Source organism: Crocodylus siamensis, chromosome 1 (assembly GCF_052110815.1).
Source record: "Crocodylus siamensis isolate JL-2025a chromosome 1, ASM5211081v1, whole genome shotgun sequence".
NCBI lineage: Eukaryota > Metazoa > Chordata > Crocodylia > Crocodylidae > Crocodylus > Crocodylus siamensis.
Genome location: NC_143395.1, coordinates 257903042 through 257928296, shown reverse-complemented (window position 1 = coordinate 257928296; position 25255 = coordinate 257903042). Strand labels below are relative to the sequence as shown.

General features: G+C 41.7%; 1 protein-coding gene across 3 annotated transcripts in view; it reads left to right on the top strand.

The window, feature by feature from the left end:
- TMPRSS2 (transmembrane serine protease 2) overlaps nucleotides 1-25255 on the top strand; it is a 54778-nt gene that overhangs the window by 19580 nt on the left and 9943 nt on the right. Inside the window, exons 1-9 of one of the 3 annotated variants that reach the window (XM_090061059.1) lie at nucleotides 1363-1488; nucleotides 11302-11450; nucleotides 15788-15845; nucleotides 16824-17031; nucleotides 17560-17646; nucleotides 19542-19661; nucleotides 21136-21265; nucleotides 22087-22197; nucleotides 23238-23281. In XM_090061059.1, the coding sequence (XP_089917185.1) occupies nucleotides 15831-15845; nucleotides 16824-17031; nucleotides 17560-17646; nucleotides 19542-19661; nucleotides 21136-21265; nucleotides 22087-22197; nucleotides 23238-23281 (715 nt within the window). In that variant the 5' untranslated portion in view covers nucleotides 1363-1488; nucleotides 11302-11450; nucleotides 15788-15830. Of the gene's footprint in view, nucleotides 1-1362; nucleotides 1489-1579; nucleotides 1867-11301; nucleotides 11451-15787; nucleotides 15846-16823; nucleotides 17032-17559; nucleotides 17647-19541; nucleotides 19662-21135; nucleotides 21266-22086; nucleotides 22198-23237; nucleotides 23282-25255 lie in introns of those variants that run through there. The other 2 variants (XM_090061069.1, XM_090061078.1) reach the window with 2 other exon arrangements.

Here is a 25255-nt window from a genome sequence, read left to right as displayed (position 1 = left end):
TTTTATTAAACCAACTAAATAGTTCCAAAATAATTGTTCTTTTTTATTATGTATTTATTTAGTTGGTCACCTCTACCTAGAGTTTTGTCTCCCTGTGTCCTAAGACTAGCATGGCTACAACAAACCATGGTACACTTGGATCACCTTTGCTATTATTGATCATACATGGTACAAAGGTTGAAATTATTGTATGAATCAGAACTTGTGGTAGCGATGATATCTTTTATTAGACCAACTAGGTATTTGCAAAAAAATGTTCTTCGTTTGCAAGCTCTTGGGCGCACACATCCTTCTTCAGGCATAGGAGAATGCAAAGATTGTAAAAATGTCTCCTAGGTGGATATGAAAATTCCTGTTTCACGGGAGAGGTGAAGGTGGTGTAAGATCTCCTGGTTGGAAGAGGGTTTCTGGTTGTAGCCATGTTAGTCCAAGGTTCTTTGGGTAGATGCAATATCTTTTCTTAGACTCATTTATTTATGTATCGATTGACTGATTCATTCATTTTTACTGATTTATTATTACCTAGATGGTCTATGTTAAATAGCTAACCAAATAAGTATCTAATAAAAGATATCCCATCTACCCAAGGAACTTTGCCTGGTTGTGCAAATTAGGCTCAGATAAAAAAGCAATAGGAATAGGATCATTATTGTCCTAAATATCTAAGAAATGGCTAATAAAATATCTAATAAAAGAGATCACATCTACCCAAAGAACCTGAGGCTGGGATGGAAGTGAGAACAATAGGGATAGAAGTATCACCTTAAATAGCTAATACATATCGAGTAAAATAAATATCTGATACAAGGTATATCACATCTACTCAAAAAACCTTGTTGGTTTGGAAAAGTTCATTTTGTGCAAGTGAGGTTTGGATAAAAGTGAGAGCAACAGAGTAGGAGAAGTTTCGTCCTACACATCTAATAAAATAAATATCTGATACAAGGTATATCACATCTTCTCAAAGAACCTTGTCGGGTTGGAAAAGTTCGTTATGTGCAAATCGGGCTCAGAGAAAAGCACAATGGGAATGGGATCGCTGTCATCCTAAATAGCGAATAAAATAAATACCTGGTAAAAGGTATATGACACCTACCCAAAGACCCACGGGACTGGAAAAGTTCATTTGGTGCAAATCGGGGTCGGATAAAAGTGGGAGCAATAGGAGCAGAAGAAATAGCGTCCTAAAGAAGGTAATACATAGCGAATAGACTAGCTGTCTAATGAAAGGTATATACACTTCTACCCAAGCAACCTTGCCGGGTTGGGAAAGTTCATTTTGTGCGAGCGAGGCTCGGATCCAGGTGAGAGCAAGCCGGCGCGGCAGCCCGGGCAGGGGGGCACTGCCCCGGGGGAGGCGGAGATCCGCGGGGATTTGGGGCCCCCCGCCCGTGCTTGCAGCCGCCCGCCCGCCCCTGCGGCCGGCCCCGCCCCCGCCCCGGCCCCGGCAGAGCGCGCGCTGCCGCCCGCCGCGCCCGCCCGGCCCAGGTAAGCGCCGGCCGCTCCCACCGGGGCTGCCGCGAGGGGACGCCGGGGAAGCGGGGCCCCCGGGAGGAGAGGCGAGACGAGACCTGTGGGCCGGGCTGGAGAGGGCTTCTGGTCCCGGCGAGCAGAGGCAAAGCCTCTTCGGGCAGACGGCTGTAACTCCGAGCAGCTGGTAGAGGGGCTCTTTGGGCGCAATCGCTCTGCTCCAGGCAGCTGGGGGCCCTGCTGCTCTGAGATCCCCGGGGTGTTCCGGCATGGAGACCCGCCTTCTCGGTCCTTGAGGGGAGCACTAAACTGCGGGAAGCCCCTGCCTAGTCCTTGGAGAAAGGGCAGGAGCTGCCACCGGCTTGGCCCCGCCAGTCCTCTGGTCCCAGGGCCAGAGTAAGTAGGGCGGGAGGGGCAAATGGGGTGGCCACCCCGGGCACCAGTGCGAAGGGACTGCCCAGCTAGGGCACCGCACGGGATGTAGCTGCAAGTGGCTCATTTGGGGAGGTGTGGGGACAGGGAGAGGCAGCCCCCACCGCTGCGTGCACTCCCAGGCAAGCATGGCATGTGCCCCCCGCCCGTGATATGTGTGTGGGGCGAGGGCAGGGTGCCGCTGCAGGCTTTGCCCCGGCGCCAAACTTTGTCTGGTCCTGTGTTTCTCTGACTGCTTTGGGTGAAGGCATCCCTCTGGTCCAGTCTCTTGCCTGGCACAGAGGCAGAGTGGGTGCTGCTGAGGGGTGTAGGGAGAGCACACCCAGGCTTGTCCACTTTCAGCTCCTCTCCTAGTGCAAGCCAAGCTGTCAGGTGTTCATTGGAAGCCCGCGAGAGGTGTGTTGGAAGACAGTAATAGGTGCTAGAGATAGCCGGTGCTTCTTATTTATACAGCCTCCTTGGTGGAAGTAGTGACCAAAAGGCAGAAGAGAAGCTGTGATCAGTTCATGTGAAGGCACAAGTGATCCTTGTTCTTTGTCTGTAGTCTTACTGGTTTCGGTGGGGTTGTTCCTAAAAAGGAGAGGTTGGGCCACAGTCCACAATTGCTATAATTTAGGTTCCTTACCCTTTGCACCCACCCTAGTTCAGTGATTCTCAGCCATGGTGTAAGAGCATCCTGAGGTGCCTTAAGATCCTTTCAAGGGTGCCATGGGATGCAACACAGGGTAAGCACTGTCAGATGTGCATACTTGATTCACAAAATAGATCCAGAGATTTCAAATAGGAATCTATATTGTTAAAACAGGGGCAGGCAGTTATTTTGGGCAGAGGGCTGCTTACTGAGTTTCAGCAAGCCATCAGGGTGCTGCATGACAGGCAGCCCAGGGCAGATTAATATCAATTTTCTAAATTTCCTAGGGGCCTCACAGGCCGGATAGAATGGGCTGGCGGTCCGCATCCGGCCCCTGGGCCGCATTTTGCTCATCTCATGTTAAAAGCGTTCGGGATTGTTGTGGGCTTTTGGAGTTCTTTGGAACAGAAGAATTGCTCTGCTAGTTTTTGGTTGGTTTTTTGACTATAGAAGGATATAAGCTGGCACTTTTCTAGGGTGTCCCGAGTCTAAAGAGGTTAAGAAGCACACTAGATTTAGCCTCTTACGTACAGCAGCGGTGGAAAACACGCAGTGTTTTCATGCGTGTGTGGATCGTTTTCCTTATCGTGCCCTTCCCCTCCCCATAATGTCAGAAAAATGTGGAAAACTTGGCATATGTTCTGGAATAATAAGAGTACTTTGAGATACCCATGTTAAAGGTACTCAGTGCTCTTCAAACACTTGGCTGAGCCTCCAAGTACTTTCAGCGGTAAAACATTATCCACGTTTTACAGTTATGGGCAAGGAGACCAAGATGGAGATTAAGCAATTTGCCTTGGGCCACATGGAACTGGCTGTACTGGGAGTAGGTCCGAATTCTTTATTAGTCCTGTACTCACAGTTTCATATTCACATAGCGACTGTTAATGGACTATTAATAAAGGCTCAATTTCAGAGTACAGGTGTCATGCCTCTTTGGTGAAATTCATATAAGCTACCTGTATCCATTCCCAATCTATCCAAATACGGGATGAAAATGGATCCAGGGGAGTAAAATTTACTCTGCTGAAGTGGATGGCAAGACTGCTGCTGATGTTGCTAACAGTACTAATTCCTAGCTCTTGCACAGGACCAGGACCAGGTTTCCTTAGTGTACTTAAGTGATATAATGCATGTTGAATTATCCTTAACACTGTACAAAGCACCAAATGAAACAGATTCTCATCTGATGAGTTTTTTTCTAAAACATAAACATAGAGAAAATGTGACATGCTAGGGAAAACCAGAGAAAGGAAATGTGTTGAATTTTGATTTCTAAGTAGTTGGCTTGTCCCAAGAGTACCTTATGGTATTTGTTAGAAAGTAGAAGAATCGAATAGGGAGCTCTTAGCCTCCCAATGAACAGGTGTGTTCTTGGGACATATTCATAGGTATTCAAATTATGGTTGGACTGCGCAAAAGCTGAGAAATTCAAATTGTTTGCTTTTTTTTAATTTGGCAAAAAACCACAGGCAGAGACATTTAACCTTTAATTGGCTACTTTTTCCTTCATCTTCAACCTTCCTTTGTGGCAGTATACTTTGTAAAAGAACCAGTGAAACCAGGAAATAAAACAACATTAAATCCTATTTAAAAGATATTGGCTATAATAGTATTTTGAGGGGAGACCAGTGTTTGGCCAGATGATCTGTGTGGGTAGATCCTAACACCAATGCACAGCCCTGCTTAAGGCAATGGGATATGGGTACACGTAGTTGGCAATAAAGCACGGTTTGGATCGTATGTCTCTGTAGTACTAGCTTAGAGCAGAACCAGAGCATACGTTGTTTAGGCTCAGTATGTTTTTTCCCCTAAAAATATAACTAAGCAAGTTTCAGTTACCTGTAATCTATATTTTTGCAGCTTAAATCTGTCTAACAAATAAACTTGTCCTTTGTTTTTCTTGCCCTTTTCTTCTCAACTTCTGGATCATTCCTGTGTGATCATTATTTGAAATCACATTGCATGACTGAGTTATGCTATTTAAGTTTCAGGGTATTGTTTCTGTTTTGTGGCATTATGAATACTCTTCTTTTTAATTTTTTTTTCTGTTTAAATAAAAGCTTTTGCTACTGTCACAGTTCTTCAGTTCTTGAAGCAGAACACTTCTGGTGTGGATAGGGTTAAGAGACTTTTGGCCTTTTAATCTGGGAAGTATTGCTGTACTATGACCGAATAGTATACACATACAATATTAACAGAAATACTTCCTTTACTGCTTCCTTTAAGCATCATGATAAATTGTAGCTCAGCAGCTTGATGCATTGGAAGAAGTAGACCCTGTCAGAGCAGTGTTGCCTTGATACTGTGGCACTGCGTTCATGCCAATCAGGCCTCTCTGATGGCAAAGAACCTGTGAGGTGAAATATGCCTAGTTATCTGAGGAATTGAGCCATGACCCATGCTACAGAGGAGAGTAAGTGACCCCCAGCTCCCCTGCCTGCACACATGCAGCAAATGGTCCTGCCATTTTGAACTAGGCAATCTTTCCTGACCCTAAAGCGAGTGGGCAGTCTCTTTGACTTGGACAATTTTTCCTGACCCTAAAGCGAGTGATGGGTTTAACCCTGAACACATGAACATAATTCCCGTATCTTGACTGAATTCATCCCTTTACAGAAGACTAGTTTGTGGCTGATGTACCAGGAAAACGTCCAGTTTGGGGGTTTTAAGTGGGCCATATCTTAGATGCAGACCTTGCGTTGACCCTTTGCACAGAGGTGAGTTCAACTCTATTCGTCTGGGCCAGTGGTTCTCAACCTCATTAGACTTGAGATGCTCTTTGGAAAATCTCAGCTCCTACCTTTCTCTTGTTTTTTGACTATGAAAAAGTAGTAAAGAAGTGATTCTTAGCTAGAATCACTGGGGTGCCTAGAGATCCTTCTAGGGGTGCCAATGAGATGCCGCTGTTAGATGTATAAACTTGATTTACAAGATAAACCTGGAGATTTCAAATAGGAATCCACAGTGTCAAAAGTATTCTGCCCTGTTGTGGTTTTTCCTGCAACAAGAATTTCTCTGTTTCTTCTGTAGTAAAAAAAAATGAGAGTGAAAACTAAGACCTGACATTTTCTGAGGGGTTCCTTGAGTCTGAAAGGGTCCAGAATCATTGTACTAGAGCAAATAACTTAGAAAGACCGCAACGGGTCACAGTGCTTTTGATGCTACGTAAGGCTTGGCAGACCTAACAGTACTAACATTAAGCACCTTCCTCCCCTTAGTGTCACCCTTGAAAGGAACTCTCAGCACCCTGGTTGAGAAGGTCTCTGTGCCTAGCTGAAAAGGACTGATATTACCTCTGGAAAAAAAACCTCTTGAGATTGGATTATTTTATTAATTCTTTTCCTTTAAAGTAATGGAAAATAGGATATTTCAACACATTCATTACACTGTAATTGATATTTTCATATTTGACCAATGGAAATGTTACAGAGTACTGCTTGTTTCAACAGGAATCTTGTGCTTGCTTTTTATATCTTGTTGCGGCAGTAAAGGCTGAGGGACTGGGCAGTGTGTGAGAAGACCATGCACAAACCTCTAGACCAGCAGTTCCCAAACTCTGACAGATTGCGCACCAACAATTTAAAATGATACAACTTTAAGTACCACCACAGCAAATTTTTGCCATGTAAAGTCATTTTAATAAATCTGTTAATGTGTACCACTGACAAGTTGTCTGAGTACCACTGGTGGTACGCATACCGCAGGTTGGGAACTGCTGGTCTAGACAGGTTCTTTACTTCTCTGCTCAAATCCTTCAGTAGCTTTGGTGGTTTGAAAATTTGCAGGGGGTCCATTACATTACAATAATTGTTTTAAAAAGGTAGTTTCTTTGGTGGTATCATTAACCAGAGAGCTGTAACACCTTTTGTTTTAAAGGCAAATCTCTGTACTGGAGTTGTTCTACTGCTTGCTTGGTGAACTTGGGCAAGCTAGTACATCTCTATGTACCAATGGCCTATTTGTAGAAAGAGGTTTATAGTCTTTGTCTTGTCTTTTTTCACTGTAAACTCTTTCGGGAAGATGCATTTTTTTCCTTACCTGCTCTCTGAATGTCTAGCAGAAGAGTCCTGATTTTTTTTCACTGGGTCTTGGGAGACTGCAAAGCAGACAAAATTGTTTTGGTGTATTTCTGTTTACCTTGCTCGTTCTTGGGAACCTTTGAGTCTTTATCACTGTAATGTAATATTTATTTTCTCTTGTATCATGCACCCTTTCCCCACAAAAAATCAGCTCCCCAAAATTGGGGTGCATGTCTTAAGTGTGGAAGTTGATTTTTCTGCCCGGAATAGTAGCACCCAGCTTTGATGCTTGCTCTAAAACCAATTGCCTGGCAATGGCATTTTTTTTAAGCACCCAAGGGAGTCAGTTGACTTAATAGCTCATTGTTCTTCACTCCACAGGTGCTAAGGAGCGCCTCTCCAACGTTTTCAGTGTTCCACTAATCAAGCTAACCTTGCTTCTGGCATTTTTGTCATCTGCTAAAATTGTTCCTCCTGGTCTCACTCTTCCGATTTTGGACTGAAGATTCTTTAGCTCTGTCCCTGCTCCAAGCAGCTATAACTGGGGAAATCTTGTCTCTTCATTCTGTCTTTGGAAAAACAAGGTCTCTTTTATTGGCGGGGGGGGGGGGGGGTTGATATGCAAGAAAATAGTCTCTTTTTTTTTTTTGCAGGTTTTATTTGGTTGTGGTTGTGTGTGAGGACTGTGACCTTGCTGCTTGTTATGTAGGAGCTTATTAATTTGCATCATGTGGTATGTGTTCTTCCTTGTTTTTTCTCGTTCCTTGTTGGCTCTTGCATAGCTAGCCTGATTTTTCTATTGCTGATTCATATCTCGGAGACTGAGCAAATAAGATTAAAGTTTTGAGAAATGAGGCATAAAATATGATAGCAAGTTGTTACCCAAATGCAGGAAGTTTGTTTTTTGTTTGTTTCTCTCATCTTATGACTGAGTGAATGATGTTGCTTATATTAAGATTTGTGAAGGTAATTATAGAACAGTAATGCTTTTTTTTAGCACCTGTTGTGTTGCTCTGGAGTCTAGACCTGTGTTTCTCTCTTCCTTCTTTATAAAGTTTGAGGAAACTAATATGAATAAAATTTTGCTTCTTTAAAGAATGCTACAACTATAAAGTAATATGTAAAGCAGGGGGTGGTAACGTTTGCAGGTGTTGTTGGCACTCTGCCCAGAAACCTTGACTTGTAGGATGTTTGCATGCCAAGGGTGGATGGCAGGGGAGCTGTGTGGGGCCTGATTCTTGTGGCAATGCAGCCCTGGCTCCTTCCCCACCATCCAAGCCAAGGTGCATGTGCCAAGCAAAATGTCTTTGTGTGCCCCATTGTTGCTTACTCCTGACTTTAAAACATCCTGTGTGGATTTAAGTATTGCTGCCATTTTGCGGGGTTGGGGTAGCAAGGAACTAACACAGAAACAGATTACTCAAAGCCAGACAAAGTTATCAAAAGAGTAGGAATTAAAACTCAGGAATTTTTGGCTTCCAGTTCTGTGCTTTGTCCTCTAGCAGGTCTGCTTGTTTAGTAAAGCAGAACAATTGCATCTATACTAAGGAGATATTTAAGGACATCATGTTGCAAGAGGTCTGTCTTAGACTATGCAATGTGCTTTCAAATACAGCACAATAACTAAATTTTTAACAGTGATGGTCTAGGAAAAATGCAAGAAGCAAGGATTTAAAAAAAATATATTTCTTTTTGCCTAACCAAGTTTAGGTCGATCTAAACGCCCAGTCGTGCAGATGTTCACAGGGCTTAAATCACTGCCAAAATGGTGTGTCCCCATGTAAGTTAGTTCATCTTGGGGTGAACTAACTTTAGGGTGGGGAAGGGTTAACCTGGTCTATGGAGGGTTAACTCAACCTACCAAAATTCACAGCACAGCCTTAGGACTGGGGAAGTCCAGCCACTTGCTTCAGTCCCAGGGCTGTGCTGTTCTTGTACTCCTTTTTTTTTTTTCCCCTTCCTTCCTCCGCCTTCCCCCTCCCCCCCAGCTATTTTTAACCTCCGGTTACTTACCTCTGACTGCCCACACCACTCCTAGCAGCATTAAGTGCCTGCATGCGTCACTCCCAGGTTACGTTTAGGCAGGTTAAACCTAAACTGGGTGCAGTGAACATTTCTTGGCATCCTAAGAGACCCACTATAGAGTTGGGAGGGATACAGAAAAGCTTTCCAGCACTGAGTAACCTTCCTCCAGTTTTGGTATTGGAAAGCTTGTCTATAGACCTCCCAACTGTATAGTTGGTCCTATAAAAATAATCACCCATAAAAATACCTGTCTTTTAAATGCTGTATAGTTTTTTAAATAGAAGGAATGTGATAAATTTAAAAGCATTGACAATAGAATTGAATGCAAAATTTACATTGAAACACTGTAGGTGAAAACTGTTTGAGAGGATGCCGTCTCTCTAGCTTGGCAGTAAGAAGAAAGAATTTGCCAGAGAAATAAAATTCATATTTTTAGAATTCTTACTAGTGGAGTTTGCATGCAAGTGTCTTTACTGTATTGGCCCAGTTGTCTTTGTCATGAGGTCATTCAGAGTTCTGAATTGTGTGAAAGTCACAACCTGATTTAATTTCTCTAATAAAACTCTTAGAGGATCTTTTTAGTAGAAATCTTCTTAGGACAGCTTGCTTAAAAAAATACAGCAAAGGAGAATCACTTGCTATTTACTGAATGAACATGGAAACAAAACCTGCTTTCTACGCAGTGCATTTGCTTTGACTGAAATAGAAAAACTTTCCAATCTTAGTTGCACAAATACTTTTGATTCCTGCCCTGAAGGGGTGTGTGTGTGTACAGTGTGCTATTTATTGCAGTGGAGTTTTTCAAACTCCTTTTTTGGACTGAAAGTTGACTGCCCAACTGGTCAATGGTATTTTAATTCTTTTGAACTATAGTTTTAAAGGTAATTAACAAGCATGGAATGATAAACTCACTCAATATGTGGATATAAATACATGATGCGACTAGAGTTGCCCTGCATCCACACCAACTCATATTATGATTTCACTGGACATCACAAGCTAAGAAGTGTTTAGAACTTTGCATGACTGGTCTTGGGGTATGTGCACATGGCATTATGCATGCAGTTGAGCTCACTTTGAATCTGTTAGCATGGGTAGCAGAAGCAGGAAAGCCATGTTAGCACAGTGGTCTGCCTAGGCTAATAGTCCCTGCATCACTGCAGGGCCAATTAACCTTTTCAGATGAATGTACTAATGTAGTTGTACCGCATGCAGTTATCTGGGGTAGTTCAGTTAGAGCTTGTCCATGTATCACTCCATGACATTGTAATAGGTGATGCTGACATGCCTTTGAACTCAAACCTAAGGCTCTGTTGAAAGTGTTGCTGATGACTGCATTAGCTTCATTCTTCCCTTTTACACCAGTTAATAACTAATGGTAGTTTAAAACCTTCATAGGGTAATAACTAGAAGGAAGAACAAAGATGCTGGCGTCCAAGCTGGCTGACATCTTCAAAAATCCCTTCATAAAGATTGCTGTTGTGGAGTAGGAGGGAAGGGGTTCTAAGAGGGCATCGCACTCAATTCCTTCAGATCATGCTAGTGAAGATAGTGTGTCTTTCTGTTGAAATCAATGGAAATATGATTGGACCTGATGTGTGACTATTCTTTGGAGCACATCACAGGATAATGTAAAAAACGTGAGTCCTACAGCATCAGAGCTGTATGGTTAAAATTGGTTGTGTATTTAACTTCTAGGAAGTTAATTATTTCTAGTGTGAAATACTCATGGTCTGGCATCCCCTCCTCCCTCCCAACCTGGTGCCTGCATGCAGTACTATAGATGTACTCTGTTCTCTGGAACTGCTTTTGGGGCCTTGTCTAAATTAGAGTTCTGCTATAGAGCTGTGCCAGCCAGGAGTGTGAAAAGATTGTTTTGCTTAAATAACTTAGCTATGTTGGCAGACTTCCTGGTGTAGATGCAGCTGTGCCTTGTCTTTTGGGGCTGAGCTCCTGTCTTTTGGGGAAGCTGGTGTAACTCTAGCAGTGGAAAAATGCCTACTGCATGTGTTCCACGAGGTCTAGGTTCCACCATAGAAAATGACAAAAGCATCCTGGTGCAGACCAGTGGTTCTCAACCTTTTTTGTACCAGGACCCATTTGTAAATGTTGATGGCCAGTCCCAACCCAATGCCCCTCTCCTGACCTGCTGCTCCCAGGTCCTAGCTCCCTAGTGTGTGGAGCACAGGGGGTGGGTGTGTGTGGGGCAGGGACATGAATAATGTGTGCCCTGGAGGCTGGGGGGGCAGGGGGGGAGGCACGGTGACTGCCCATAGGTAGCAGCAAGTGGAGAACTCCTGCAGGTGGCCGCTGCAGTGTCCGTGGCATGAGGGAGGGAGGGGGTGGTGAGCAGCAACTGCCAGCAGCATCGGCAATGCTTTTCTCAGGAGGTACATGTGCACCCGTGTGCACCCCCATGTGTCGCCAATGGGCAGGATGGCCCCCAAGCAGCCCCTTGGAGGCTGGAACTCTGCCAGCCTGCAAGGGAGAAGCCACGGTTTCCTGCGTTTTTCTCTGTTTAAAGGATAATCCGTTTTTAAAGTTTGTTCATTCATTTTTAAAGTTTGTTTGTGACCCTTTCATATATTCTTGTGACCCACTTGTGGGTTGTGACCAGGAGCTGAGAGACACTGGTGTAGACTAAGGTTAAATTTTATTTAAGAAACAGTATTTCTGGTGTCAATTATCATTATTTTTCATACATATTTTTTTTTCTTTCAGAGAACAAAAAAACATTTCCAGCAGTGTCCCTTTCCTAAGGTCAACTTCATGTGCCAACTATAACATCATGAAGAGCTAATGGAGAGTGGCTGTGACCAAAGATAGATGTTCTGACAACTTGGGTCTTCTGGCTTCCATTGCACTTCTAAGTAAGAAAACAAGCTGTTAATACAATCATCCTACCTGAATAACAGTAGTAATATTCCATTGGCCTAAGTGTTTCCCATAGTTTTGTTTTGGGTATTTTTCTTTTTTTCTTTCCCCCTAAATTGCTAATACCAGCATGTTATATTCTTAACTGGTGGAGGGTGCTGTTGCAATCTGCTGCCAAAGAAATTTGAACCTTGTGTATTGTCTGCACGGTGAACTTGACTACCTACAATGCACGATTTAGTGCCAAGCAGATGTACTGTTAGTAGCGAGTAAAATGAGACTCATATGTAGGTTCTAAAGCATTTTGTAGTCCTTTATCCTGAATTGTGTTCTGTTAATATATACAGTAACTGCTTGTTGTGATGGGTGCAACAGTAAGCTTATGCCTACGATAATGCCTAGAGATGTCAAGACCTTTGCTTTCAGAAAGTACAATATATATGGAAGAAGGAATAAAGGAATATTGCACTTGTAAGAGAAGTTGCAAATGCAGCCAACATTCTAGCTGTACACAGGATAATTTTTTCTGGTGTTTCTGCCAAACTTTTTCATCCTCTGACCTGCGCTCCTCTTGCTGAGGTCTATGTGAATTGCTACCTGTTTTGGATGATGAGCATTTCTGTTTAACTGGAATATTAAAAAATCCTTCTGAATCACTTGGGCTAGAAATATGTGCTTCATCTGGGGATGTCTCAGCTATGCCAGGCTGTGCCCTAGAACAGATGATCCACTTCATTGGATAAAACTCGTCACTTGTTGTCCCGCAAGATCAACAGGCAAGACAGTGGGTTACTGTGTTTCATTGCTTCAAGAGACACACCCAGGAGATCCCAGGGGTTTGTCTCTGGAAGTAGGGAAAGTCAGGTCTGCACCATCATGTCCTGGCTTTCCCTGCTTCCAGAGACATCCCCAGGGAGCTCTGGGGCATGTCTGTGGAAGGAGAGAAAGCTGGAGATCACTGGAGATCTAGAGATGCAACTCTGACAATCTCTGGGGTGAGTCTCTGGAAGTGGGGAACTCTGACCATCTGCACTCCTGGATTCACACCGGAGATTGATGGGGGGCATGTTTCTGGAGGCAGGGAAAGTTGACAGGCCCTCCTGGGGCTTGAGGGTCCCAATTCTGCACAGGACTGGGCCCCTCAAGCCTGGGATGTGCCTGACCAGGGTGGCAGGAGAGTGTGGGCAGCTGCTGCCAGAGCTGTCAGCACTCTTATCATAAAACAAATAGACATCTGCCACAATAAAGCAGCATAATATTATTACTACCTTTTGTTGCGGCCTTACTGTGGCAAGACAAAAGGTAAGGGTGTCTATCTGATGTTGCTTTGTACTGCCATAAAACCTTTTATGGCAGCAGAAAGGCAATGAAAGGTCATGTTTGTTTCCACTCTTATTCTGATCCAGGTTCAGTGTCTATAGCATACAAATGGGAAGAAAACTGATTGCAAAGCAGAAGACAATTAAAATAGGTCATTATGATTTGTGGGACTGGTTTTCAGAATAACTTAATAACTGAGCCAGCTAACTTTTTTTTTGTGGTCTTTTCTTAGTGTCCTGGGATCCAAGTTATAAACATCAGCAAGATGAATGAATGACAATGTGTGTAGATCAGTAAATGTGCACAGCAAATACAATAGCACGAACTTTGCATTGTCAGGTCATGGAAAGAGTAGCACCTTGTGTTACCCAATGACCTGTTGAGTTTGTTTCTGAGCTTTAATTGCTCTGGCAGGAGTGGTTCCATGATTCATCTTTTCTGGGTATGTGGCACTTTTGCAGCCAAATTAGTTGCTGCTGTAGAATACTTAACATTGTGTCAATATACTACATTTTATAAAGCACACTTTTTCTGTGTTCATCTTGTTGTAAGATGAACTTTGAGCTGAAATCTTGTTAGAGTTCTCAACTTTGAAAAGGAACACTACACACGACTTCTTTCTGCCTTTCCTCTGAGGGTCCTGACACAAGACTGGGGGGCTTCTGCCTCACCAGCACTGTCCTGTGCTGTCCTATTCTCCTCCCCCTTAAACACCTCACTGCACCATGTCATTTAGGCTGGGGGAGCAGTTCCCTTCCTAATAGCCCATCACCACAGGCTCTGCATGTTCATGCTCCATGCTATTCAACATCCTGCCATCGTGACCTGTCCAGACACCAGATGGTGGGCCTTGGCTGCGAACAACAGTCCCCAGTGGACTGGCCTGTATTTCATCCTAGTCGCAGAAGCCACCAGGGACCTCGGCAGGTAGTTCTTGCATAGAGCTATCAATATGGCCATGTGCCTGACACGCTTCACTGAGTCCTCTGACACCCGTGAACCAGGGTTTCCCTCTATCTCAAGTGCATCAGACTGCAGTCCCTCTACTGTCTCCTCAAGAATCTCTTACTGAGGTTCTGGCTGCACTTTTTTCCCCACTGTTTTTATTTTATGCACTCACAATCTTTGGCCCTACAAAGTTATAGAACCTTTTGGTTAACTTCCTCTTGGCCCTGGCCAAGATGTCTGTTTGCCAGACCAAGAAGGAGGCTTTGGCCAGAAGGAACCTGGGCAACTGCATGGTTGTCTTTCTTTTACTTATCCATGGATGTCTCTGGCCAGAATTTCAGTGGCAGGATATCCATAACCTCCTTATGGTGTTTGAAGGGTGGTGGACACTAACCAATTTTTCTCTGTGAGATGTACCCCCTTCCTCCTCCCCCTGAGAAACCTAATTTATTAGCCTTTGACCTGCACTCCTGTTCCTGGCTTTTTTTTTAATGTCCTTTGTCCCAGGAAGGTAATTGTTATATGACTAGTAACCATTGAGGGGGGCTTGTGGTTTGCTGGTGGGTCTAGGGATGTGGTTCTCAACCAAGGTGCTGTAACTCCTCTCAACACTGCAGCCAAGTGAAACTACCCTGTGCACCTGTTTCGAGGAGACAGTGAAGCCAGATCAAGAAGTGACTAACAGGCAGGAGGGTGTGCTCCTGCATGCATTAGGCTTATCTATTAAACTTATGGAGGAAAGAGCGTCCGCTCCTCTGCCACCACCTCCTGAAAACAGCAGTGTATGGAACAATTTCATTGGGTCATGATGCCAATACAAGGCATTGGGGGGGGGTGCAGTTTCACTGGGCTATGGAGTAGTTGCCGGGGATGGTTCAGTTTCATTGGGCTGGTTGAGAACCACTGAGGTGTAAGCTGAGCCAGTACAACCATGGTTCTCAACCAGTTGATACTAAATTCATAGGAGTTGATAAGGGGGGGTGCCTTGAATATTAAAAAGATTGAGAACCACTGGTGTAGGCCCGCTGTGCCTGTATGACAAATAAGCCTGACTTGAGTTGGTCTGAAGTAGTTTTGCCCACTTTACAAACAACTGACATTTCCTTTTCCTTTTTTGAAGTAGGCAGTGGTCTGACTAACTTGTCTTTAGAAAACAAACCGTTAATGCCATTTTGTTCTAACATCACAATGTAATCGAGAACCAGGGCTGATTTTGTGGTCTAGGGGTGGGGATAATACAATAGACTCTTGATCATTTGTATCCAGGTGGTTTGCAACCCATTTTGTTTTCAGCAAATGCCACAGCAGACAGCTGAGCAGCCCTTAATTCAGGAAAGGGCTCCACTTCCTGGATCAGCTGGAGCACATGGGTGGTCATATGCAGTTGATTGGAGAAGCCCTTGGAAATAAAAGCCAGGACTGCAGCAGTTCAGCAGACCTGTGCAGCATTGCAGCTCTGAATACTCTGATGCTTCCCAATCTCTTATCTTGGTAGAGGGTTAGTACCCTAACCCTGAGAAGTATCTGGAGTCTTTTTTTTGTCTAGCAAGGACAGGGCAATGACTATCGACCAACAGTATTGTTGCTTATTTTAGGTGTGTTTTAAAGATGTGATAGTGCTTTGATGTTGTTTGCTTCCTGCTCTCACTTATTATCGGATTGAGAAGCTATAGATTGTATAGATGAAATTATAGCGATACCTAGGACAGTACATTTCACAACTTGATTTATATCAAAACTAAAGTTGGTTGAAAACTGGAACTTCCACCTTGTGGGAGCTATGGAGAGTTTGAAATGCTGGCTTTGCCCTGAATTGCAACAAAAATCGTATGTGTGTGTGTCCCAAACCCCACAAAAATATTTTATTTGAAATATTTTAGCTTTTTGTATGATGTTTGGACCTTACTGAAATACAATGGGTTGATTTCTTGCCAAAACATAAAACCTATATATAACCTCAAAATTATTTAGCTTTTGTTGTGTTGCCATGTTCCAATGGAAAACTACTATGCAGAATTTTTGGCTGTTTCTTATCATAACTATATAGCCACTTTTATATTTACAGGTTCTCTCTCACTTGTTGTGTAGACACTGCGGACATAGCTAGGATGGCCTCAAACTCAGTAAGTAGTTAAACATTCTGTTTTGGGTAATAACTGACTGAGTAGTACGCTAATTAATAATCTAGTCTATTAAACTTTGACTCAAAGTTCTTTGCTTCAGGTTTCGTATAACAAGGAAGAGACTTGCCTCAGTGTATGGAGGAGATGCAGTTAACCTTCTTAGGATGCAGAGTTATGGGGCTTATAGTTGTTGATTCCTTCTAACTTGTATGCTGCTGTGGGTTTCCCAGTCCCATGGATGGAAAGAAAACAAACAAATAATTATAAAAAAACCCTATTCTGCATACCAAGTTGTAGCCTGATGGCTATTATGAATTACCTTAATTCTGTTAGGCTAACTCCTGTTTGTTGTGTAGTACATTTGACAAAAGTAATGAGATATTAGTAGAACATTAGTTAGATCTGATATTTAGAATGAAAGGGGTGCTGTCAACTGGAAAATTATGTTTATCATTGAGAAATCTTAATGTTCAAATGGTTATAACCCCCAAAAATTAAACTAAGAAAGCTTGCAGAAATTTAATTCTTTATTTTCCTGATTTATTTGCTAGTGACTATAATAATTCTTGATGTATAATTGGTTTCATTGTTCTCCTCTGCCGTCTTTTTTTTTTTCACCGTATAAAAGAAATATTAGATATCACCAGGGAAGCAAAACATTTAACATTTTAAAAGAATTCAATATATGCATACAAGACTTATTTGAGGGGCAGTGTATTAGAAATTAATTTAAACTGTCTCAAATGTAGTCCCCCTGTAGTTGAAGGTGTCTGTCTTTCACTCCAATATTCAGTAGATTTTGTATATCCTCTATTGCATGACTGATACCTTTCTGAATTAGGGTTTTATTGTATCAATAGCGCATATGCAAAAACGCTCTTTTAGAAACTTCTGTATTCTGATTTTGCAATATTACACAGCACATGTTTCTTCCCCCCTCTTATTTCTTGCTTCCCTCTCTTTTGTTGCTGTTATTAGGGGCTACCACCATACTATGAAAATCACGGCTATGAGCCAGAAAGGTTCTGTAATTCTAGGCACGTTGTAAACACTAATGACTATCCACAGTACACTCCTACAAGCCATCCTGCATCAGTGCCACATTATGTTCCAAGTGTTTCTCCTCAACATCCTGCTACAGTGGTAGTACAGCCAAAGCCATCATCTGAGAAACTGTGCACATCAGGTAAGACTTGTCTGGATTTCTTACCATGCAGGTTTGCTGTAGTTTGATATCCTGATAGATGAAAGATCTTTCTTTCCATGCTCTCCTGCTGAGTGAAATATTCCATAAGGACCACCTTCTTCCTTTGGAAGGGCGTGGGCCTATAGAGACTTCTGGATTTCAGGTTCATGCCTGGGTAGTTGGTTGTAGCCGTGTTGGTCTAAGAACATAGACAAGGTTCTTTGGGTAGATGTGATGTATCTTATTAGACCAACTGAGTATTTGGAAAAAAGCTCTTAGCAAGCTTTTGGGTGCAGTCACTATGGGTGATTATGCCCGAAAGCTTGATGAGAACTTTTTTCCAACTACTCATTTGGTCTAATAAAAGATATCACATCTACCCAAAGAACCTTGCCTGCTTGGGTTTATACGTGCGTACTAGTGACTGATATTTGTGCCTTAAACTTCTGCACAGATAGATTCCAGATAAGAGATCTAAGGTTAGCCTCCTTCTCTAACTTTTTTCTTTTTCTCCCTTTTTATTTGTAGGTGTTAAGAAAACCTTATGCATTGTCTTAGCTGTTGCAGTAATCCTCACAGGTGCAGTAGTTGCAGCACTCCTTATTTGGTATTTTGGTAAGGATCTGCATGATATTAAAATTATGAAGAAGCTAGTGTAAGATGTCGTGGCACACTTATTTTTGGAAAGAGTCTCATTTTTCCATCTGATGGTGAATTAGGACAGGGAAGTTTTAGTTCTCTCTTTTTTTTTCCTGGTATAAAATCCATTTTTAGCTTTTAATTTGAAGGGCTACTTTCCTGTTATAAGTATAACCAGCATCACTGCTGCTGTTTTCCTTTCCTCTTTTTTTAATGACACGTAAATATATTTGAAACAATTAACCTCCACCATTTTTTTCATGCTTGTTGCCAACTCTTATGCATCAGCCCATCCTGAGCTTCCTGACAGCTACTACTATAGCACCAGCTTTTGTACAGCTGTTATCACTTCAGATACAGTGGTGTAAAGTGCAGTTTAACTCTGTGCAAAGGGCTTTTACAAGACTTTTGACCTGGGGCTTAAGTTATTTCAGAGCTTGCTTGGCTCTAAGGTTTTGAGTGAACATTAACTAAGCATTTAGCTTCTGCGCTTAAATTCAAAATAAATTTTAAAACTTCCCACACTGTTTCATTCCCTGACTTCAGGGAAAAGAATGAATGACATAAGTTAGAGGCTTTAGACTTTTGTTGAATGTGATGCTGAGTAAAACTACTAGACTCAGATTTTATTCATTTCAAATTTTTAAACTAAAAATACCTGCAGGATAAGGAATGCCTGCTGAGATGATAGGAAAACTGTACTAATCACACCAGTCGCACACAGTGCCAAATCTCCTGAATTGCAAATGACTACACGCCCCCCCACCGCAACCAAAACAAGTTTACATATTCCTTTCATTCATCGTGTTGGCTGACTTGAAAAAAGTGAATGAGGAATTGTGGAGGGAGAGAGCATGTGTGGTTGCCTTTAATTTGGAGCTATTTTGAACAGACTTCCAAATTTTAATGTGAAAATAAGTGTTGTTTTAAATCAGTGTTTTCAACCTTTTTCCATTTGTGGACCCCCTTGGAAATTTTGAATGGGGGGAGCAGACCCCTTTGAATTGTAAGTGTGGGGATTCACATACTTTAGACTGATCATAGTTGTCTTTTGTGGACCCCTCAAACATAGTCACTGTGGACCATGGGTTGAAAACCACTGATTTAAATTAATTCCAATCACTGTAAGAATGGTATCTACCAAGAGGTGGCAACTAAACAGAGCTATTTTCTTTCCCTGTTTCATTTAATTTTTGCTATAGCTGGCAGAGTGAGTTATGAGCTTAACACTGCTTTTGAAGTTCACTGGAGTTACCATGAAATCTAATTACTTAATACAGAGGTGTCCAACTGGCATCTCATGGGCTCCATGCAGCTTGTGAAGGGCTAATTTGTGGTTCCTGGGCTCCCACCAGGCTGCTGTTACCTTCCTTTGCTATGGCTGCAGCAGCAGCTGAAGTCTCCTGGCTTCTACTTCCTGTCCCTGCCCCATGGTGTAGCCCATGGTCTCATGGAAACCTATGGCTAGGGGTGTCCCAGTGCTGCAACGCAGCATGTGACTCTGTATTCAGGAAGCTGAGGGTAAGGCTCGAGTGCCTGCCTGATATAGTGTGTACGTGGAGTGGTGGGAGAGAGGGGGGCCCCGATGTGCTTAGAAGGTGGATAGCCCTGAGTTAATAAATAAAAACTGCTTTGACAATTATTAATGATGACATGTATGATTAAAAAGCCTAAACTACTTTTCCATTTTTGTCCTCAGCTCTTTGCCCTCTTTTTTTTCATACAGAAGTCCCCAAGTTATTCAGTTAATAATCTTTTCACATCTATCTTAACTAAATTGATTATGCTGCTGGAAAAGTCAGTAGAAATAATAATTTGTGGATAAATGAACCTTAAGATAAATTAATGGTTGTGCGTTTGTGTCTTTGCAGTGCAGAATCCGTGTTTGGATTCTTCAATAGAATGTGGGTCTTCAGGACAATGTGTGCCATCATCCCAGTGGTGTGATGGACACTTCGACTGTCCTAATGGTGAAGATGAAAACCGATGTGGTAGGTACTTCAAGTATGCAAAGGTAAAACTGTATTTTTCTAAGTTTTACCAGCTTAGTTTATGTATGATGCAACATTAAACCAATTTAAACTGATTCAGAAGCCTGTGTGGACTGTCCTATTTTGGCTTGAGACTGACTTAGTTTATCCCAAATTTATTCCTAATGGCTTGCTAAGCTGATATAAAGGTGCGTGCAGGGCTTTGTGGCAGTTTTAATTAGGTTAGTTTAGAAATCATAAGTTAATTTACTTGAAGATGTGTCTCATACTTAGTCTATAGGAAATTGTGTTCCTACGATTCTGCTTGAATTCGTTGACGTGAGTTGGCTTATTTCATATCCTCTCTACAATTCCTCTATAAGAATTTCCCTTCACTCGCCCACCAGATCAACAATACTATCACCACCAAAAACCTTGCTTTGCAAAAAACACTAAGTAACTTTCAGGGTAGGAGGCTTGCTAATGACTTCAGTTAAAGAAATAATTAAAGGCTTTCATGCTGAGCTGAAGATATCTGAAGAGACTATTTCGTGGTGGAGATCATAAACATGCAGTTTCAAAAGATATACCTGTCTTGATTTTTTTTAAAAATATCTGCGTGTTTTTCAAGAAAATTACTTTGGGGTGGAGATGTACTGGTTGCTTCTCTCGGCCCTATGTTGCCTTTGGTACTCTGGTGTATGCTTTAGCTCTGCTTGCTTTAATATCCTTTCCCCCTTGTTTGGATGCACAGTTGGGTCTCTTTGCAATTATCTTTGGCCTGACCTGCTTTCTTCCCTCTTTCTGCCATGTACAGTACATAGTATCTTTATATTTAATGCCTGAAAGAGGCAGAGAAAACATTTTCATGTCAGATCTGTGCTCCTGACCTTTTATGCTAAGAGAGAACATAATGTTTTTGCCTTCTTATCTAATTACTGCTTTTCATTCTTACCCTCTGGATGAGGCATGGAAAATTTAAAGATCACACAGTAAAGAGAGACAAATAACACAATGTAAATATATCTTTTAAGCTAGTAACTCATTCAAGTGGACTTAGGCAAAATAAACACATTTTTATGTAATCCTCCAGAAAATTAAAATTTGACAAAAATATCTGTTTAAAGAGACGGCATCAACTTGAAATCTAGTTCATATAAGACAGCTTCAGGTACTGCACTTCTTTGCACTTTTGCTGATTTGTTATAATCCCACAAAGCCTATTCTTACTATTCAGAAGCGGGGAGTGGGGGGCAGTTGTCCTGTTGCTATGTGAAAGACCACACCAGATGGGGAACTGACTATAAGGGACAACACTGACCAATGCTTTTAGTAGCTAGTTTCAAATACGTGAAACAATCTTCTTCTGTTATTTTGATTTTGGTACTCTTGCTGCTTGTTTATAGCAACAGGAAATAAAAATACCTTTTTTAGCAATGTGAATGCCCTGGGCTTTGAGGAATGAGGTCAGTAATGTTGTCTTTCTTGGTGGCAGTTAGGCTCTATGGACCCAATTTCATTCTGGAGGTCTACTCATCAGAGAACAAATCCTGGCATTCTGTATGTGCAGATGACTGGAATGATGACTATGGAAAGACAGCATGTAAAGACATGGGGTATAATGTGTAAGTATAAGAAACCTACTTGTGAAACTAAAGCAATGAAGATGTACATCCAAGGCAATCCTTTCGTTATGTTGTTTCCCCCCTCCCCCCACTCCTAAAAATGGATATCTGCTGTAAAATTACTAGTCCAGTTTTCATAAATAGAAGAGACACAATGTAGAAAAGGTTATATGTTATCGCAGAAGCAAAATGAAGTGGTGTTAAAGCATGTAATACATAACATTCAATCAATGGTAGGAGGAAAGTTTGTGCTTATAATGCAAGCAGAACATGAGAATAAAATTGCTTTATAAAATGCATCTTTATCCAAACTAGTTCATTATGGTGAGTATTGCACAGAAAGTCCTGACCTGTTGAGGACATTGATCACTTTTCATGGTGGTCTTTCATAAGAGTGCCACCATTTAATCACAGTATCCTTCCGTGCAGCTTCACTTCCATACTTCTGGACTTGGCATACATTTGTGGGACCAGGCAGGCAGTTCCTTAGAGAGCTTTGGAAGTGTTGTAGACATAACCCTCAGTCTGTGCAGTAGGTAGAGCTGTTGATCATGACGAAATTAGTTTAAAGTAAAACATTATTGTTTGGTGTAAATGGGCACTGAGAACAATTATGGAAGAAAGTAAAGTTTAATTCTTCTGCTGTACATCTTAATTGTGGTTTTATTTAATGTTCTATAACTATTGATCTGCTTTAGATTGAAGCAAAATCTTTCTTTTTTATTTATTTATTTTTTGGTGGGATTGCTTGTTGGGTTTGTTCTTAATTAGTCTTCTACATGACACATCACTATTATAACTAAACCTTATGTCCTTTACAGAAATACTTATTACTCTAGTGGGAGAACAGCAATTGAGAAAGGAGCTAAAAGCTTTCTGAGACTGAACACAAGTGCTGGGAATATAGACTTGTACAAGAGATTGTATAACAGGTATTTAAGTATAAACTACTACAATTTTTTTTTTTTTTTGCATTCTCATTGCCACTTTTGTAGGTGGTGTGTCTTCCACCTTTATTAGGGCTAGCCTCCCTTTATATTATTACCTTATTTTTAGGATTGGGAGCAGGGGAAGACAGTCCCATGCTTGATATGGAATAATTATTCTTCATCATCTTTAAACCTCCAACTATTAAATTATTCCTGACATTATCTTTCTAGGGATTTGTTTTCCAAATCCTATTTCGGAAGTTTGACAAATTTCAAGGACACTGATTTTTTTTTTTTTCCCCACTCCCTTTCTCACCTTGTTTCCTGTAGCAAACCTACTTCCTTAACAGTTCCCCATTTCCCTCTGTCCCCACACTTCTAAAAGGGTGTAGAAACTGTCATATAACTAGTCAGCCATGTTGTTACTGTCTTGAATTTTTGTTTTGATAATTGTACCAAGCATAAAATAGCTGCAATATTTGGTACTGTGTTTTATGTGACTACAGATGAAACAGGATACTTGCTAGGGTGACAGGCTCTGAATTCAACTGCTTTTATTAAACTTTTTTTTGTTATATATAACGAGTTTTTTCAGTTCAGATTTTGCTGCAGAGGCTGCTGCACTCGCAAAATTCCCTTCCTCCTCTTCCCTTTTTTTGACATACTGTAACGTGAATGATTTGGAGCCAACCAGTGGCTACAAAGGCAAGTCACCATTCACCTCACTCATTGTGCTTATATGCCTTGGAGTTCTGTGTGTCTGGCAGTTGTAATCACAACCAGATTCCTCTGCAGTATGCTGGTGTAAATGGAGGAAATGGTAAAGGCACTCGAGTGCTGGGAGGGTAGTCAGAAAAAGTGGGGCTGAAGCAATGGCGTAAGAATTCTTGAATAAGGAGGGGGCAGGAATGCATAGGTGCTGTCCATGAAGCAAAGGTAACTGAGGCAGCTGGGGAGACCTGCCTCTGATTACCATCTGTTAAATTGTAACTTTACCTGCTTCATATGAATACTAAATAGTTGCATGCTCATTTTTATTGCAGTGATTCCTGTGCATTGGGAACAGTGGTTTCTCTGCGCTGCATAAGTAAGTGTTTTGTGTTTCTTCAGTAACGTATAACCTTTTCTATATGCACTTTCACTGAATCTGTCTGGAAATCTGCTGTGCAAGATTTCTTCCCTTAGAATTGGATTTTATTTTTATGGGAGAGATGTTTTTTGGTTATATTTTTAAATCTGAAATTTGGGAGTGAGGGGGAGATAGGAAGCAAGTAGACTGAGTCACAAATTGCTTTTGTCCATCTATGTATTGGGTGTAAGACATAGGAGGCAATAGTGACACTCTTCTCTGTACTGGTTAGATCACATCTACAGTATTGTGTGTAGTTCTGGGCTCCATATTTGAAAGATGTGGAAAAGTTAGGGAAAGTCCAGAGGCAGGCAACAAAGGGGTTGAAATTCAATCTGTATGAGGAAAGTTTGAGAGAAGAAGTCATGCTTTAGCTTACATTAAAGGTGATTAAAGATAGCAGTTTTCAAATATCTGAAAAGCTGCTATTTAAGAAGTGGGAGAACTGCTGTAGAGAGCAGGACTTGAAGCAATGGCTTCCAGTTTTGTAGCAAAGTAGATCTAAGATTAGATATACGGGGAAAGCTTCCTTATTGTTAAAACAGCGAGATATGGCATAGAGTGTCTGGGGGAGCTGTGAAATCTCCTTCACAAGAGGTTTCCAAAAGGACGCTGGATAAGTAGTGGTCGTGGATGATTTAGGAGTATTGTCCCTGTGTCTGTGTAGGGGGTTGGACCAGATGACCCTTCCAACCCCATGATTCTGTACCAGCCTTTGGAATGAATTGCTTGTGATTAGTCTTGTTTGGCAGTTGTCATATAAGGTTAGACCTGTATGACTGGATTCTAGGTTGAATACCAGAGTCCAGTATTATATGTTGTGTGGGAAAGTCCAAGAAACATTGCTTATGCACACATTACACTTAAGCAGTAACCAGCCCACAGTTCAAATTTCTTAATCTCTCCTTATCACTGAATCATTTTTCTCTCAAGATTTTTGTAAGGCCGTGTGTGGAATTTTTGTCACCCAGATGATGCTTCCTTTCTGGAGAGACAGGTGGTGGGAGAATTTTCTGTTTGGTTTTGCTTATAACTGGGTTTGATTCCCATAACTGGGTTTGATTTCCATCCTGTGCTCCCCATGGTAAAGTGTCCTATTCTATGTAAAATATCTTGTATCTATTTATTAGGGGTTTGAGTAATATAGCTGTGATGGTCCAGGAAATATGTGAGATTTATTTTGGTGATATCTTTTATTAGACTAATTCTGTAGTTGGGGGTGGTATTTAGATAAGCTTTTGGGAACACAGCTCTTTTCAGGTTTTCTGTATCTATTGATGCAATTTCATAAGGACACTCTATTCCTTTGCAAACAACTAGGGACAGAGAGGCTTATCTGTAGGTGTGATACTTCAAAGATATGCGTCCATACAATTCTTCTGGCTGTTCAGCCTTTTAAGTGGGGAGCTGTGCTTCCCTTTTATGGGATCTAGAACAGGAACATGAATATGGCATAGGTATAAATTCATACATTTGTACTTATTCTTGCCTTCTCCCCAGTTGCCACCCTTTAGTTGCTATTAATCATTTACGAAAATAAGCAATAGTCATACTGCTATACATCCACCTCCCCCATCTCCAAGTTTGGTGGAATAGAGACCCTTTCCCAACTCTTAATAAAATGGCATAGGACTAATTTGAAAAGTTGTCTTTTTTTTTTTTTTAAGGAAGCATTTTGGGCAAAACTTTCCTGGGTGGGAAGGGAGAACAGTCCTCTGGTTTGCCAGGTATATTATTAGGATGCTGAAAGCAATAGTTCTGATTTAAAAGCTTGGACTAAAAATTTGTAGGGAGAGAGTGACTAGCCCCATTTTTACCCCCAGCTTTCGTTCTCCTCCACTCCCTTCTGCATGCTGATGGCTAAAAGGGATCCCTGCAGTTCTGGTGAGTGTGGGTTGCCATGCCACCTGTTTCTGGTCCTCTCAACAACCT